General features: G+C 33.7%; 1 protein-coding gene across 1 annotated transcript in view; it reads left to right on the forward strand.

Moving 5' to 3' along the window:
• LOC141561126 (granulocyte-macrophage colony-stimulating factor receptor subunit alpha-like) overlaps positions 1-16,246 on the forward strand; it is a 46,994-nt gene that overhangs the window by 24,391 nt on the left and 6,357 nt on the right. Inside the window, 2 exon segments of the mRNA XM_074300256.1 lie at positions 3,188-3,314; positions 15,516-15,612. Of these exon segments, the coding sequence (XP_074156357.1) occupies positions 3,188-3,314; positions 15,516-15,612 (224 nt within the window).

Genomic DNA, 16,246 nt, shown 5'->3' on the forward strand with positions numbered 1-16,246 from the left:
AGGAGAATTCACAGAGTTTTTCTATTAAAGTGCTAATTTCTCATATATATATGTGGAACTCATCCAAATTTAAAATACAAGAACCATTCTTAAATTGAGAAATGCTCAAAAGACAATGAACAAGCAGTTTTAAAAAAAATAATTTAATTTTTAAATTGCTTTTTAAATTCCAAATTGTCTTCCTTCTTTCTTCCCTAAATCACACTAGTGAAGATCAGAATTTCACACACACACACACACACACACACACACACACACACACACACACACACACTCATTCACTAACTCCCATATATATATATATTTATATAATATGCAGAATCATATTATGTATACTTACATTTAATCAGTTTTTTCTTTGGAGGTAAATGATATCTTTCATGGGTCCTTTTTAATTGATTTGAGTATTTACAATACTTAGAATGACTTGGTTGTTCCTAGTTATTATATAGTTCTCAGTATATTATTCCTAGTATTCAAACAATACTTCTGTTTTGGTATATGATATTTTCTTGCTTCTACTTATTTTACTTTTCATTATTTCATGCAAATCTTTCCACGCTTTTCTAAAATCAACCTGCTTAATCATTTCTTATTACACAGTAATATTCCATCACAATCATATACCACAACTTGTTTAACCCTAATCCTGCTGATGGACATCCCCTCAATTTCCAGTTCTTTGCCACCAGAAAGAGAACTGTTTCTATATATTTTGGAAATCTAGGTTCTTTTTATTTTTTCCTTGATCACCTTGGGAAATAAGAAATAGTAGTATTGCTGGGTTTATAATTCAGTATCTTTTTAATTATAGGTCCAAATTGTTCTCTGGAATGGCTAGTTACCTTACTATTCTATCAAAAGGATATTGGGGTCTCAGCTTTTCTATATCCCCTCTAACGTTTGTCTTTTCCCCCTTCTACCATGCTAGCCAATCTAATAGGTATAAAATGATACCTTAAAGTTGTTTTAATTTACATTTCTCTAATCAATAATGTTGTAGAACATTTTACATGAATATATATATATATTTATTTTATTTCTTCATCAAAAAACTGTCTGCATATATCATTTGACTATCAATTGGTGAATCACTAATATTCTTAAATATTTGTAAATTTCTCTATTTATTTGAAATATGGAACATTTATCCAAGAAGTTATCTATAAAGCTTTTCTCCCTCTCCCTACCCCTATTTACTATTTTCTTTTTGATTTTATTTGTACAAAATCTTTAAAATGTGATGTGATCAAAATTATCTATTTTTGCATCAAACAGTGCCCCCTATCTCTTGTTTACTTCAAAAAATTTTCTCATATCTGATCTTATAGATCTGATGGGTAATATTCTAAGAATTAGAATTCTTTTAATTTACTTATGATATTTCCATTTCTATATAGATCATGTACCCATCTTGACCTTGTCTCAATTTTTGCCAGATTTTTTGCCAATTGTCCCTATGATTTTTTAATCAAATAGTGTTTTTTTTTTATCCCCAAAGCTTATATCTTTTCCTTGCTCAAACACAAGATTACTATAACATTACATTTATATTGTATGTCTACTTTGTTCCTCTGATCTGCCTTTTCGTTTTGTTGCCAGTACCAGATAGTTTTGGTAATTGCCACTTTACAATACACTAAGTTGGTACTGCTAAATTTCTTTCCTTTACATTTTTTTGATAATAATAATTTTCTCACTTTTTTCTAGCTCAATAATTTTTTTGGTAATTAATTGGGATGCCATTTAATACGTGTATTATTTTAGGTAAAATTGTCATTTTTGTTCTATTGTCTCTGCCCACCCATAACAATTAATATTTTTCCAATTATTTGAATCTGACTATAAGAAAGTTTGATAATTTTGTTCATGAAGTTCCTGAATTTGTCTCATCAGGTATACTCCCAAAGAATTTATGCTATCTATAGTTATTTTAAATTATCCCTTATGATTTTTTTTGGTAAGGTCTTGTTAGTGATATATAGACATGCTGATGATTTATGTGGGTTTGTATTATATATTACTACATTGTTAAAGTCAATTTTTAAAAAAATTGCATTTATTTATTCTTTTAAAATTATTTATTTAAAGCTATATGCAAAATAAGAAAAAAAAATAGAAGAAAGGAAAAGGAAAAAAACAAAACAAACTATTGTCATGTGTACACCAGATCATCAGAGAGGATTCAAAATACATAACAATAAATTTCCATTTCAAGACAGCATATATGTGGTAATCAAAGACATTATATTAATGATTATCCATCTTTGCTTTCTTGTAGATTATTCTTCTGTTCTCTGCTTACTTTAGTCTTTTCCCCCCTTTTATCCTCCCCACATCCCTCAAGTATGCTACAGTTAAACACAGAAAAACAGACACACACATCTATACTTTGCTAAAATTATTAATTATTTTTTAGCTTTTTAACTGACTCTCTAGGACTCTAGGAATGACTGATGCATGTGATAGTGATGGAATACTATTGCTCTATGAAAAAAGATGAACGAGATGGTTGCAGAAAAACAGGAAAGACTTATGTGAGCTGATGCAATGAGCAGAATCAGGAGAACATTATATACATAGTGAGAGCAATATTATAAAGATAATCAGCTGTGAAAAACTTGGATTCTCAAATAAGTACAATGTTCTATGATAATGTCAAAATACTCATAATGAAAAAAATGCTCTATACCACCACAGAGAGAATCAATGAACTCTGACAGTAGATTAAAACATTTTTTTAAAAATCAGTTTTCTTGCTTTTTTTTTCCTGCATAGGAAATGACATCATATGTATAGGCATGATTTCATATATATCATTGGTATTATATTTTTTGCCTTTTTAATAGATGAGAAAGGGCCTGGAGAAAGGGAGAGAATTTGGAACTGAAAATAAAAATAAATTTTTTCTGCATTTTCAAAACTTTATCCATCACTTCTTTAAGTCTAGGCAAGCAATTAAACAACGAATCAAGTCTTGATTTGTATAATTTGCTGATTTCTGAAATGCAAATGCTTATATTGAAAATTTAACAATTGACTCTGGCTCCAGCATACCTCTGAATCAAATCATTCTCCTCCTGGAATCATATAGTTTTTATATATCTACTTCTAGCATCTAGAACACATTTGTATTGTTGTCAGTGAGTATGTGGACAGATATTTTAAAAATTATTTTATTTTCAAGGTCTTTAACATTAAAAGAATAACCAATTATGACTACACAATTAGTTATGGAAAATATACTGTGAAAATAAGAACAAGAAAGGTGTTTAATAAAAATTGGAGTGAATGGAGTGAACCTCAAGAATTTGGTAAGTGTGCAACTCTTTAATTCTAACACATATGTTGTGGAGGGGGGATTTGATTGGTATATCTCCCATATGGCTGGCCATAGGAACCATGGGAAAGGATATATGAATCAAGCAGCCAAAGTTCTCAAGCCCAATTTCATGGAAAGTGTTGTAATCTAAGCCTTCACACTGTGGAGAAAAGTCAGAGTTTATAGATAAAGTGTTGTTCTTGGAGTCAAAAATACCTAGGTTCAAATCCTGCTTTCTACAGTTATTAGCCATGTGATCATGGGCAAGTAAATGTCTTTAAGCCTCAAACAAGTATCTAAGGCAACAAATTACAGATGTCAGTTGTACTCTTCAAAGATTTAGAACAGAAAGGAACTTTAGAAAAGACCTTATGTATAGGGTAAGCAAGGAAACTACTAACAGTTGCTTACTTTGGAAAAGATAGAATTTCTAGTGTCTTATAATTGAAAAATAAAACAAAACCAAAAATACCAAACAAAAAACCTCAGATTTAAAAAAAGAAAAATGTTCTGAGAAGGCCACAAAGATTTTTTCAAAAATGTTAATAAATCTGCCAGATTTTTTTTGTACTTTACAAAACTGGGAAGAAGTGAAGTAACTTGTCAGAAGTCAAACATAAGTAGAATCAGAATTGAACTCAAGACTTTTGACTCCAAATACAATCCATGTTCATTATGTTTCAAAATTGTGTGCCATTCTTCTAAGCACTAGCTTCTTGAATGTAACTATTAATTTAACCGTATTCTTCTTGGGTAATGTGCTTTTTTTCTTGTAAATATATCTCCCCTTTGAAAGATCCTTTGGATTAAGCCACTGATCATTTAATTGCTTTTCCTTCTTTATTTTCTTCTTACTTTTCCCATGCTCAAATAATTGGGAACTTGAACTATGACTGCTTCTGTTCCTTGGTAATAAAGGCCTATACATGCTTAGAGTGCCTCAAATGGCATCTCTCTATGGAAGATGCTAGAGAAGAATTGGCTTTTCTCTTCAAAGAGGAACCTAGGGAGGAGGTGGTGTTTTTCCATAGGAAAATGGTGATGATAGATAGGAGAATTTCTCCCCTTCCATACACACTATTATCTTATACGTTAATGAATCTGTTATTCTATGATATGGATGTAAAGTGATTTAGGAGAGAAATTTCTAGTTTTAAATGATGTGTTTGATATTTAGTACCAAATGATGAGACTGATATAGGCACCAAATGTAGGAGTTCAGTCATGTAAAGAATTCATAATGGCCATTCTATTTGTCAAGAGGAGGATTTATTTAGGAGAAGAGGCTACAAACAAAATGAAGAGATACAATAGAGTTCAGAGAACATATACCTTGCAAGAACAGGGGTTTTAACAATTAACAATGGAAAGGATAAGTTCCCTAGTAAAACTCACAATTAACTAGGAGAAAGGAAATGGCAAGCTAAATCCTGAAAGAGTTAGTTAGCTATTAGAGGGAGAAAGACATCATGAGGCAGAGTGTTTTGGTGGGCTATAACCCCAAAAGGCCAAGAGCCTTATGCCTGTAGATATTGGGGTTTTCAAATTCTTTTGCAAAGCCTACCATTGGCCAAGGGGATCCCATTCTGTTATGGGTTTTCCTACCCTCAATTTCTTGTACCTCATCAAAAAGATGGGTCTTCATTTCCAGAAGTTTGGAATTATCAAAGGAGCTATATAGTTTCCCAAAAGAAATTCAGTCTGCTCCTGAACTGATTCTTCAGTAATCCAATGCTCAGGATAAGTATTTGCCAAAAGAGTACTATTAAAAAATTGTAGCTTATGCACCAGTGTGTGTTTGTGTGTGTGTGTGTGTGTGTGTGTGTGTGTGTGTGTGAGAGAGAGAGAGAGAGAGACAGAGAGACAGAGAGACAGAGAGAGAGAGAGAGAGAAGAGACAGAGAGAGAGAGAGAAAAGAGAGAAAAGAGAGAAAGAGAAGAGAAGAGATAGAGAGAGAGAGAGAGAAAAGAGAGAAAAGAGAGAAAGAGAAGAGATAGAGAGAGAGAGAGAGAGAGAAGAGAGAAAAGAGAGAAAGAGGAGAGAGAGAGAGAGAGAGAGAGAGAGAGAGAGAGAGAGAGAGAGAGAGAGAGAGAGAGAGAGAGAGAGAATGCTTTCATTCTCTTAGCCACAATATGATGAAGAGTCCTAGATTCCTTCAGGATGGTCTTAAGTTCCCGGAATTTTCCTAGGAGACTCTGGCTAGGCCCTTCACCTCTATGTGTGTCAGTTTTTTCATTAATACAATGAGTAAAGCTGAAAATCTTAAGAAATTCATAGATATCTTTATACATTATTATTATTTATGTAAGTTGGGATAATTTATTTTTTGTCCTGTTCAATTTTCATCTATGATTTCTTGAATTATAGCTCTGAAGAAAAATACAAACAAACCCACAAACTTAAAAAAGCCCATTGTGTTACAAAAAGAGCTATTTAATTAAGCCTTTAAATTAACTCTGGCTTTCACTGAAAGGCCAATAATAGCCCCCAGCCCAAGTCTCAGTGGCTTATTTAGTTCTGATGGTTTAGGATGAGTATAAATAGCATTTGTTTTCTATTCTCAAGCTTTGAGGATCTTTCCCTCCCAGACTGATATTTTTGTGGTAGTAAATTAGGCCATCTTTTGTCTCAATCCATTGAATGGGTGTTGCCTTAGAGTATGAGAAACCTGGAAAAGGCCTTGATTTAGAAAGGCCAGGATCGCCCACTGCATCCAGGGACATCTTCAGTCATCTTCACTTTTGTCTTGATAATTCTGAAGGAGAGAGTGAGGCTAATGTTTTTGTGCTTCTCAGCCTCTTAGATCTAGTACATGAGCAGGCAGATATCAATGATATCTTTGATCTGCTTCAAGAACAAAGGGTGAACAACAACAACTCTCACGCTGAGACTTTAATTCCTGATAGGTTCAGCCATCATGAGTCCTAATTATACTTGTTCAGATTCTCTCTCTCTCTCTTGAACTACAGAGCCACCTCTCCAACTGCCTGCTAGACATGTCTTTCTGATATGTGATGGAAGTCTTAAACTGATCATATTTAAAGAACTCATTATCTTTTCCTCAAATCTCACTACTCTTCTGACCTCTCCTATCTTTGTTCAGGGCAACACCCAAGTTCACAACCTTAGAGCCATCTTTGACTCTCCTTGGCTTCCTTATATTGAATCAATTGCCAAATCATGCTGTAATTCAACACCCCTTGCATCTATTCTGTGCTTTTTACTCATATCACAACTAGTTTAGTTCATGTCCCCATCAAGTATCACCTGGGGTACTACAGTAGCCTCCAAATTGTCTCTTTGCCACTAATTTCTCCTCTCTCCAGTTCTTTTTTTGTATAGCATTCAGATAAATTTCCTAAAGTGCAGATGTGACCAGGTCAGGCTTCCCTGACTCTACATTGCCAGTAAGATAAAATACAAACCCCTCTGGTCCTTAAAACTCTTCATAATCTGGTTGCATCTTGTCTTTCCAATTATTTTACATTATTCACCCTTGAAGAAGTATTAAATAAATAAAGTACCAAGTTAATAGATAGGAGAGTGATTTGAGATGTGAAAAACTCATAAGATATTTATCTCAGCCAGAAAAAGACGGCATTTATTATGTGAAATGGCTCATAGGCTCAATCATATACAATTAAGCAAGGCAAAACCATCTATGATTAAGCAAGGTATTATGAGTATTGTGGACTTTTGAAATTAGAGGGAAGAAGGGGAGAGAGGTAAGGATAGGGTCTAAAGAACAAGAGAAGAATTAAGGAGTAGTTTGGGAAGGGCTAAGGAGGAGCCAGGGAGGGTCCTACTTTAGAACAATTCCTATGCACAGTATAGGTAGGAAGTAGAGTATGTATCTAAGTATAGGAAGAAGTAGAGTATGGTTTCTAGATATGCAAACAAGAGAGTCCTAACTCTGTGTGTGACTATGAAAACAGGATGGATGGGTTAAAGTTACTAATTAGAGTTCCTGTTCTACAATATTCTCATACACTCCATGGTACAGGTCAATTGCCCTACTTGCTGTTCAGTAGGCTTTTTGGAAAAACTGCCCCCATCCTCACCTAGAATAATTTCCCTTCTCTTTCTTAGCATCCCTGAAATGTTTAAGCCCCAGATCAATTCCTAGCACCTAATAAAATCCTTTTCTTATCCACTTGTTGGTATTTTCTGGCTATCCTTAACCTGAATTACTTTGTATTTATTTGTGTGTGTGTGTGTGTGTGTGTGTGTGTGTGTGTGTGTGTGTGTGTTGCATTTCCTTAGCAAACTATAAGTTCATTGAGGGAAGAAACAGTTGGCTACAGGGAAATAGTGGACAGAGAACTGGACTCAGAACCAGGAAGACACAAATTCAAGTCCCATCTTTGACATATACTGACTGTGTATTCCTAGGCAAAGATTAATTGTTCAGTGCTCCAGACAAAGCCCTAAATTGTAAAAATAAATAAATAAAAAATAGGTGCTAATTTATATTGGTAACAGTTTCTTCATCCAGAGAATTCCCTACAATGAAGGGGTTGGAGCCAGGATTGAGTGAAACCAGGAATTTGTTTCAGCTCTCCTGGTTTCCATAGGAAACAATATGAAACCAAAGCTCTGAACAAGTTCTGGAATGACAGAGCCTATGAAGAGATGGAATGAAACAATTTTCCACCATAGGATATCTTGAAAGGACTTCAGGAAAGGTCAGTCTCACTTGGGTAAAAGGGGAAATGCAGCCCAGCTCTAACAATAATGTCCAGGCAAGCCAGCAAAGAGGGTCTCAATTACAGCAAGTATCATCAAGATTCCTCAATCCTAGTTTAATGGAATAGTAGCACACCATACCAGTAGATGCAGCCTCCAGTTCCAGTGCAGAAGGCAAATTACCAGCCTGAGAAACCAGGCAACAAGAGGCAGGACTAGTTTGGGCTATATCCAGCACACACTTTGAGCAAGTCAGCAAATACAAGGGGCTTCTGTAAACCAAAGCTCAAAGCTGCACAAGAAGCTTGAGACAACACTCTCTGTGCCTCAGGAGTAGAACTCAACTTTAAGTCATGAAATAGGAAGAAAATAAAAAGAAGGAAAGAAAATGAATAAGAAACAAAAAAGAACCTTGAGCATAGAAAGCTATCATGAAGACTGGGAAGATCAACTTAGAAGAGAACAAAATATCTACAGGCAAAATCTCAAAGTGGGATATGAATCGGTCTCAAGGCCAAGGAGCCTTCTTGGAAGAGCTCATAAAGAATTTTTAAAGTCAAATAAGAGAAGTAGAAGAAAAATTGGGAAAAGAAATTAAGGGGATGCAAAAAATAGTCCATAGCTTGGAAGAGGAATGACAAAAATAAACTGAAGAGGACAATTCTTTAAAAATTGTAATTGGCCAAATGCAAAAACAAATAAATAAATAAATAAATGAATAACAATAAAAAACCCAACACTGAAGAAAATAATATCTTTAAAAAATACAAAATAAAAATCACTAAACCCCCCCACAAGATTATGAAAAAAAAAAAGTTAACTAGAAAAGGAGATCCAGAGTCTTAAAGAAAAAAAAAAAAATAACTTTTTGAAAATTAGAATTGAGCAGAAAGATAGGAATAGTAAATGCATTTTTTTTTTTTTTTTTTTTTTTTTTACAAATCATGCTGCAATAAAAGTAACATGCAATGAAAGGCCAGGAAAATATACTAAAATTAATTGGAAATTAAGCAATCTAATCCTGAAGAATGAGTGGGTCAAATAGCAAATCATAGAAACAATCAATAATTTCACCCAAGAGAATGACAATAATGAAACACAGAATTCCCTATACCAATGAAATCATAGGTCCAGGATCAATCCCTATCCCTATTGCCTAGTACAGTTCCTGGCCCATATCTGTCTATTGAATGTTTGTTGAATTGAAGTTGTTAACACTATTAAAAAATGACTAAAGAGGCACAGCAGCTCTATAATTGATATTAACTCTAAACAAGGAAACAAAAAACCAGAGAGCTCACATAGTTTATCAAAAACCACAGTTAACTAAAAAAATAAAGTAAAACAAAACAAAATAAAACCAAAAGCTAACAATAATTATTAGCAAAAAGCTTTCTTTATTCCATTGTGGGAAGCCTGGGCCTTAGAAGATATCTTCTAACAGTACAAAGAGAGACATGATTTTGGCATGGGGATCCTGACAAATTGAATTGGCATAGCAAAGCAAGGGTGTATACATAGACAATTATTAACAAAAGTGTGATTGTGGTACAGTTTTTCAATGTATATATAGAATTTTGGATAAGTCTGGCTATGAGGAGAAAGATAATTTCTTTCTCCATTTTCCCCATGTATCCCATTAATTTCAAGGAAGATCATTTATAGAAACCTTATATAGACCAGCAGAATTAGAAACTCATGATTTATTCTTAGTAAATAGATGAAAATTACTTTATAAACCCCCGTGTTTTTTGAGATAAGGGGTTGTTTTTCTTTTTATATTCCTTACATCTGAACAAGTGCCTTACACATAGTATATGCTTAATAAGTGTATATTGAATTGAACTGAATTCTTTCTACATTGGATCATAAAATCTGAAAAGGCATAAAAGAAAAAATGGATAAAAATATTTATAAAGGCAAGGTCTAAAAAAGCAAATTAATAGAGCATAGACAGAACTCACAAGTGGTAGGAGAAGATAAGGAAAAGAGATTATCATATATGTGATTCTAGGTGACACTAGAGAAATTGTAAAGATTTTGAGCATATGAGTGACATAAGAACATTTATGCTTTGTATATCTGAGTTGTTTTGATTAAATATAAAATGTAAAGAGTATTTAAATTGATTTTAAGATGAAAAATTTCCCTGAACTTTTTTTCCTAGTTCTGAAATTAGTTAACATAGTAATTGGAAAGCAAAAATCTGGGTTGGGGGGAAGAATCTATGCCTTAGAAAGATTATTCCAGTAGCTGTTTGAAGAACTAAGTGGAAAAATGAATAAAGGTGAAAGGAGAAGATTTTGGGTTGATATAAAGAAAATGTTCCTAGCAATTAATACCATCCAAAAATGGTTTTAGCTACTTTGAGAGGCAATAGATTTTCTGTAAATGAAGGTCCTGGAATAGCAGAATAAAATTAATCACCCTTCTAACTTGGGTCTTCTTCATTCTGAAAAATATTATACAGTGGTCCTCAAACTTTTTAAAAATGGGGCCAGTTCACTGTCCCTCAGACTGTCAGAGGGCCGGACTATAGTAAAAACAAAACCTCATACTCTCTCTCCTCCCCTTAGCCCATTTGCTATAACCTGGCAAGCCGAATAAACGTCCTCAGCTGGCCACATCTGGCCCACAGGCTGTAGTTTGAGAACTCCTGCTGAGTAGAACATTTGTTATCTATTTGGCCTACAAAAAGCCTTATTTTTGACTTAACAGGTTTATCTGATTTCTTTTAATATTTCTAAATTTCCTATGTAATTTTAAAATATTTAACATTAGGGAGAAGAGGCAATTAACATATTAGAATTTGGGGGGTAAACTTTTCATTTGAAGTGATTAATATGGGACTATGAAATTTTCATGAGTATTTTTCATGTTTGTCATGGGGCTTTTGATATAATATGATTTCAAAAGGTATGGTTAAAATAGTTTTTAAGTCCAATAAAAGAAAACAGTATACTATTGGCCTTTTGTGATGGGGAAAGGGAGAAAAGGAAAAAATAATTGCTTTTAGTGACAGGTATAGTTAATGTGGGTATTTTTAGTTTTAGTTCTCAAGCATTCATGGTTATAGTAGAAATAGATGCTCCATATTATCATAAATCAAAAATGTGTGCCTGTGTAATACATAGTCTAAACATGCATCCTTTTATTATTGTCAATGGCAAAAGTGTTCCTTAGAGAGGATTCTGGAAAGATGGTAGCGTTAAGTCAGAAAATTCCAAGCTCTCCAGATTTGTCCCAGAAACAAAACAAAATTTTACCTCAGGATGAATGTAGACCAGCAAAAACTAAATAACATTTGGGGAAGAACAACCTGAGAAGATCCTAAAAAGAAAACTCTAGGACCAAGGTTTGGCTGTGTGTTGGGTAAGTAGCTACAACCTAGCTCCACTAAAAAGGCATACTGGAAGCCCTTGGACTAGCTGGTTTGGGAGGTAGCTTCGGCCCCAAAACAGGAACTTTTACTTCCCTGACAGTGCAGGGGGCCAAGAGTTTCTGTCTGAGAAGATTGAGGGAGCCTCTGTTAGTAGGGAATGGAGATAAAAAACCCACTTCTGCTGCTGAGATTCTATCTTGGTCAAGAAAGTACCAGAACACTTAGTGCAGAAGCAGTGAGATAGGGAAGCTGATGACTGTAGGCACTTATAGAAGGATGAAATTCTTGATTTGGGGTGTTAGATTAGAGGAGAGAACTAAAAGAAGATTTGTCTTTTTTTTTTTTTTTTTTTTCCTCCCTGAGGCTGGGGTTAAGTGACTTGCCGAGGGTCACACAACTAGGAAGTGTTAAGTGTCTAACAACAGATTTGAACTCTGGTCCTCCTGAATTCAGGGCTGGTGCTCTATCCACTGCACCACCTAGCTGGCCACCTAGCTGCCCCCCTAAAAGAAGATTTGAAAACAGAGGCACCATTCTCACTACTCTAAGATTAGAGACAATTACACTAATAAAAGCTCTTTTTTTTTTTTTTTTTTTTTTTCTTAAAGCAGGCAAAAGAGAAAGAATCTAACTGTAGAAAGTTACTATTGGAATAGGAAAGATAGAGGTTCATCTTCAAAAGAGGATATTGAAGTAAAAAAATAAAAATCCTCTTTTCCCAAAGAGTAACTTTAAATGGTTACTTGTCCAAAAGGAATTTATAGAACTCAAAAAACTTTAAAAATCAAAATCAAATGTTATGAGAGAGATTGAAGAAAAAACCTAAAAAAACAAATAAGAACAATCTAAGAAAACAAGACCTATGACTCATGCCAAAACAGCTAACAAAAAGCAAGGGCAATGCACAATAAAATGGGGTCAACAAATGCTCTTACTTTCTGCAGATAAAAAACCAGATGTGTAGCCACACACATAAGTCAGCTAACTAGAAAAAGAAATCCAAAGTCTTGAGGAAGAAAATGACTCTTTTATATATATATATATATATATATATATATATTTTATAATATTATCCCTTGTATTCATTTTTCCAAATTACCCCCCCTCCCTCTATTCCCTCCCCCCGACGACAGGCAATACCATACATTTTACATGTGTTACAATATAGTCTAGGTACAATACATGTGTGTGAATATCATTTTGGAAGAAAATGACTCTTTAAAAATTAGAATTGATCAAGGGGAAGTCAGTGAAGTTTTAGCTGACCAAAATATATAACAAAACAAAATATAAAAAATGAAAAAAATTGCAAAGAATATGAAACATGTTACAAGAAAAACAACAGATTTGAAGAATATATAGGAGAGAAAACTTAGCTTGAAGGTCATGATCAAAAAAAGAAGCTTGATAAAATAATACAAAAAATACAAGAAAATAAAAATGACCTGAAGGGATGGATAAAACAAAAGGGGAAAGAAGAAAAATCATTGATCAGTAATTAAAAGAGATCTTACAAGGAAAACATACAGGAACTTTATTGTTAAATTTTAAAAACCCCAGATCAAAGAGAAAATTTTACATGCAAAAACAAAAACAACAAGATATTTTAAAATACAATTAGAGTCACCTAAGACCTATCAATAGCTGTGATAAAAGACCATGGATCCTGGAATATTGTACATCAACAAACAAAAGAACTAAGGTTGAGGCCAAAAATATCATATCCAATAAAATTAAGCATGATATTGAATGAAAAAAAAAAGGACATCCAAAATGGTGCCAGATTTTCAGCATTGTCTTGTAAACAAACCTAAACTCAAGAGAAAATTTAACATATAAGAGTCAAGATCAAAGACTAATTTCAAGAGATTCAATAAGGACAAACTATTTATGCTTTATATCTGGAAATGTAAACCTTATCTCTAAGGTTGTCATTAGTAATTAGGTAGTCCAAAAACAAATTAAGGTAGAACTAAATTTGATGTGATTATAAAAAGCAAAACCATATGGGAAAGATAAAAACCATAATTAGGCTCTACAATCGAGGTACAAGAAAAAGAACTGACACAGAAGCATTAGATGGGGGAGGAGGGCTGGTAGTTCTGAAATAATACTTACATTGGGAATAGGTTAGAGAGTAAACAATATATATTAAAGAAATAAGGGAGGGAGGGAACAAGATAAGGTGGGATATAGAAGGATTGTAGATTAGCTGGAGTGGAATAAGATGTAAATTAATGGGAAAGATATATAAAGTGAGGAAAAGGATGAGGGAAGAGGACATGGGAGGGATTCTTAGGATGGGAGAGGTTAAATAATAGCATGACAGTAAAAGTGGAAGAAGTTAGTAGAAGTAAATTAGAAGAGTTAACAAGGATAGGAAATGAGATAATGAATATATACGTATGCATACAATATATGTTTGTGTGTGTGTGTGTGTGTGTGTGTGTGTGTGTGTGTGTGTGTATCTGTTTGGAGACATAAATATAACTGTGTTTAACTGGTAGACTTCTTAGGGGAAATAGGAGGAAGGAAGAGGGAAAGAAGAATAAAGTAAAAATTGTGCAACAAAAAACAAAAGTAAATCTACGTGGAATTAAAAAAAAAGATGGATAGTTTTGAATGTTTTATTATTATATATGCTTTCTTGAAATAGAAATTTATAGTTATGTATTTTGAATCTTCTCATATGTTTTATTGTGCCCATGGCAATATATTTTTTCTATTTTATGTTAGTTTTAAATAAAAGAAAAAAAGAAAATGTTCCTTAAAACAGTTTTAATCCAGTTCCTTTACTCTAGAGAAAGGAAGAAGTGTTTTTCTATTACTTATAAAATTACTTTTAATTCCCTTACATTATTTTTGGTTTTGTTATTTTACTTGTATTTAAACATTTCAGGCTATCATAGTCACTGTATAACAAACATGGTAGTAAAACAATACTAAATTTTAAAAATCTTTTCTATTTTTTAAACTTTTGTGATTAAAAAATTTTGCTTAGCAAATATGCATTCCAAAAAATAATAAATAGGGGAAAAATTGGGAATGCATGCTCTCATGATCAGAAAATCCAAAAATTCTTTGTTACTCCCTTCAGATCAGAGAAGTCTGATTTTTTTTTCTTTACCTGTTATGGGATGTTGCTATAATTCAGTACTATATATATATATATATATGTATTATGAATTTATGAGTTTCTAAACTTTTTCTGTGTCATCTGCTGGTCTATGTATATCTGCAGTTTCCACAAAACTCCCCCAAAGTTACTATTTAATTTCTTATGCTGACCCAAGATATATTGAAACCAAAATTGGGGAAAGTCAAGATGTAGAAGGTGTAAATGTAATTCAAGATTACGATTAGCTTTGTTTAATGTCCTGTGGAAAAAATGGTCAAAGAGACTGTGTCATTGGAAGTAGTTAGGACTCTGTGATCAAGCCTTTTCCTCTGTCCCCCAAGGAAAGAGGAGAAATGGGAAAAAAAAAGTTTTAAGGTGAAATTGGTTGAAGACATTCCAGAGATTTTGGGGAAAGGATGGGCACCCTTAGAGCAGAGGTGGATGAGAATGGCAATAAAGGATTGAGTGATGGCATATGTAGAATAGATTTTGGATGATGACAGCCAAGTGATTCAAAATTACTAGAATGAGGAGAATATGATATGTTGGGAGTTTGTAAATCATTGAGAAATGAGCATGGATTGGACTAATTGAAGCCCCTAATTCTAAGGTTCTGTGAAACATGGTGTAATAGAGAGGTGCATTGGGACCTAGCAGATCTGGGTTCAAATCTTATCTCTGTCCATTGCTAGCTGGACTAAGTGTCTGATCATTTCTTCACATAAAAAATGAGGGATTGGATTAGATTCCCAATAGTACGTGACTGTAAGCTTTCTTATTCCATGAAAATTAACAGAGGATTTATTGCTAGCAGGGTCAGATAGGATCTGCAAAGCCAGGTAAATAGTTTCCATGACACAAAACCACCAGATGTGTGCCAGGTCTCATAGACTATTGGTGTTCTCTGCCCAAATCAGTGAACTGAACAAATTACAAGTTACCTCAGAAGGAACAAGAGAAGTTTGAGATTTAGCACTTGTTATAATCTAATATTCTTATTCTATCAGGTGATGAAGTCCATAAAGATAATTCTCTGCCTGTAATCATGTTACTTCTTGGAATAGCCTTCACTATGCTGCTCATTATGGGATATCTCTGTAAAAGGTGAAATAAGTCATTATTGTATAGCTCTTATACACTTCAGAATATCATTGCTAATAGTATTTATTTTGTATATAACTATGGATATATTTTGTCTTCTAAGAGAATGCAAGTTCCTTGAGGGCAGAGACCGATTCATTTTCATCATCATATCCCTAATAGTTCCTAGCACACAGTAGGTAATTCATAAATTGTTGGTTAAATTGTTAGGTTCTTACTAAGTGCTAAGTCAGTACTTAACAATTCTCTGGTTCACACCTTTGGTTCATGCCTTTAAGGGGAGTTTACCCCTTTGAACTTCTGAGGAGGAGTTTACATATGAAAAGGAGTTTACACAACCTTTAAAAGGAGCAAGTTCATTGGTTGAAGTAATTTTCCCACAAGCTCTTGAGTTCTCACACGCCCATTCTCTGGGAGGATAAAAGAAGACAACATTGAGCAACAAGTGAGTCTACTCTGGGCCAGAGTTGGGATGGCAGCCTGGAGGAGGAATCTGAATTGGGGAAGGGCAAGAACTGGAGGAGATTCAGAGCTCCCAAGAAATCTGCTCACAGAGAAAAGAGTTTACAGAAAATCAATATGGGAGGTATTACACATAATTACATAGGTTACATAAACACATAGTAACATAGTAACA

Source organism: Sminthopsis crassicaudata, chromosome 3, assembly GCF_048593235.1.
Source record: "Sminthopsis crassicaudata isolate SCR6 chromosome 3, ASM4859323v1, whole genome shotgun sequence".
Classification (NCBI taxonomy): Eukaryota; Metazoa; Chordata; class Mammalia; order Dasyuromorphia; family Dasyuridae; genus Sminthopsis; species Sminthopsis crassicaudata.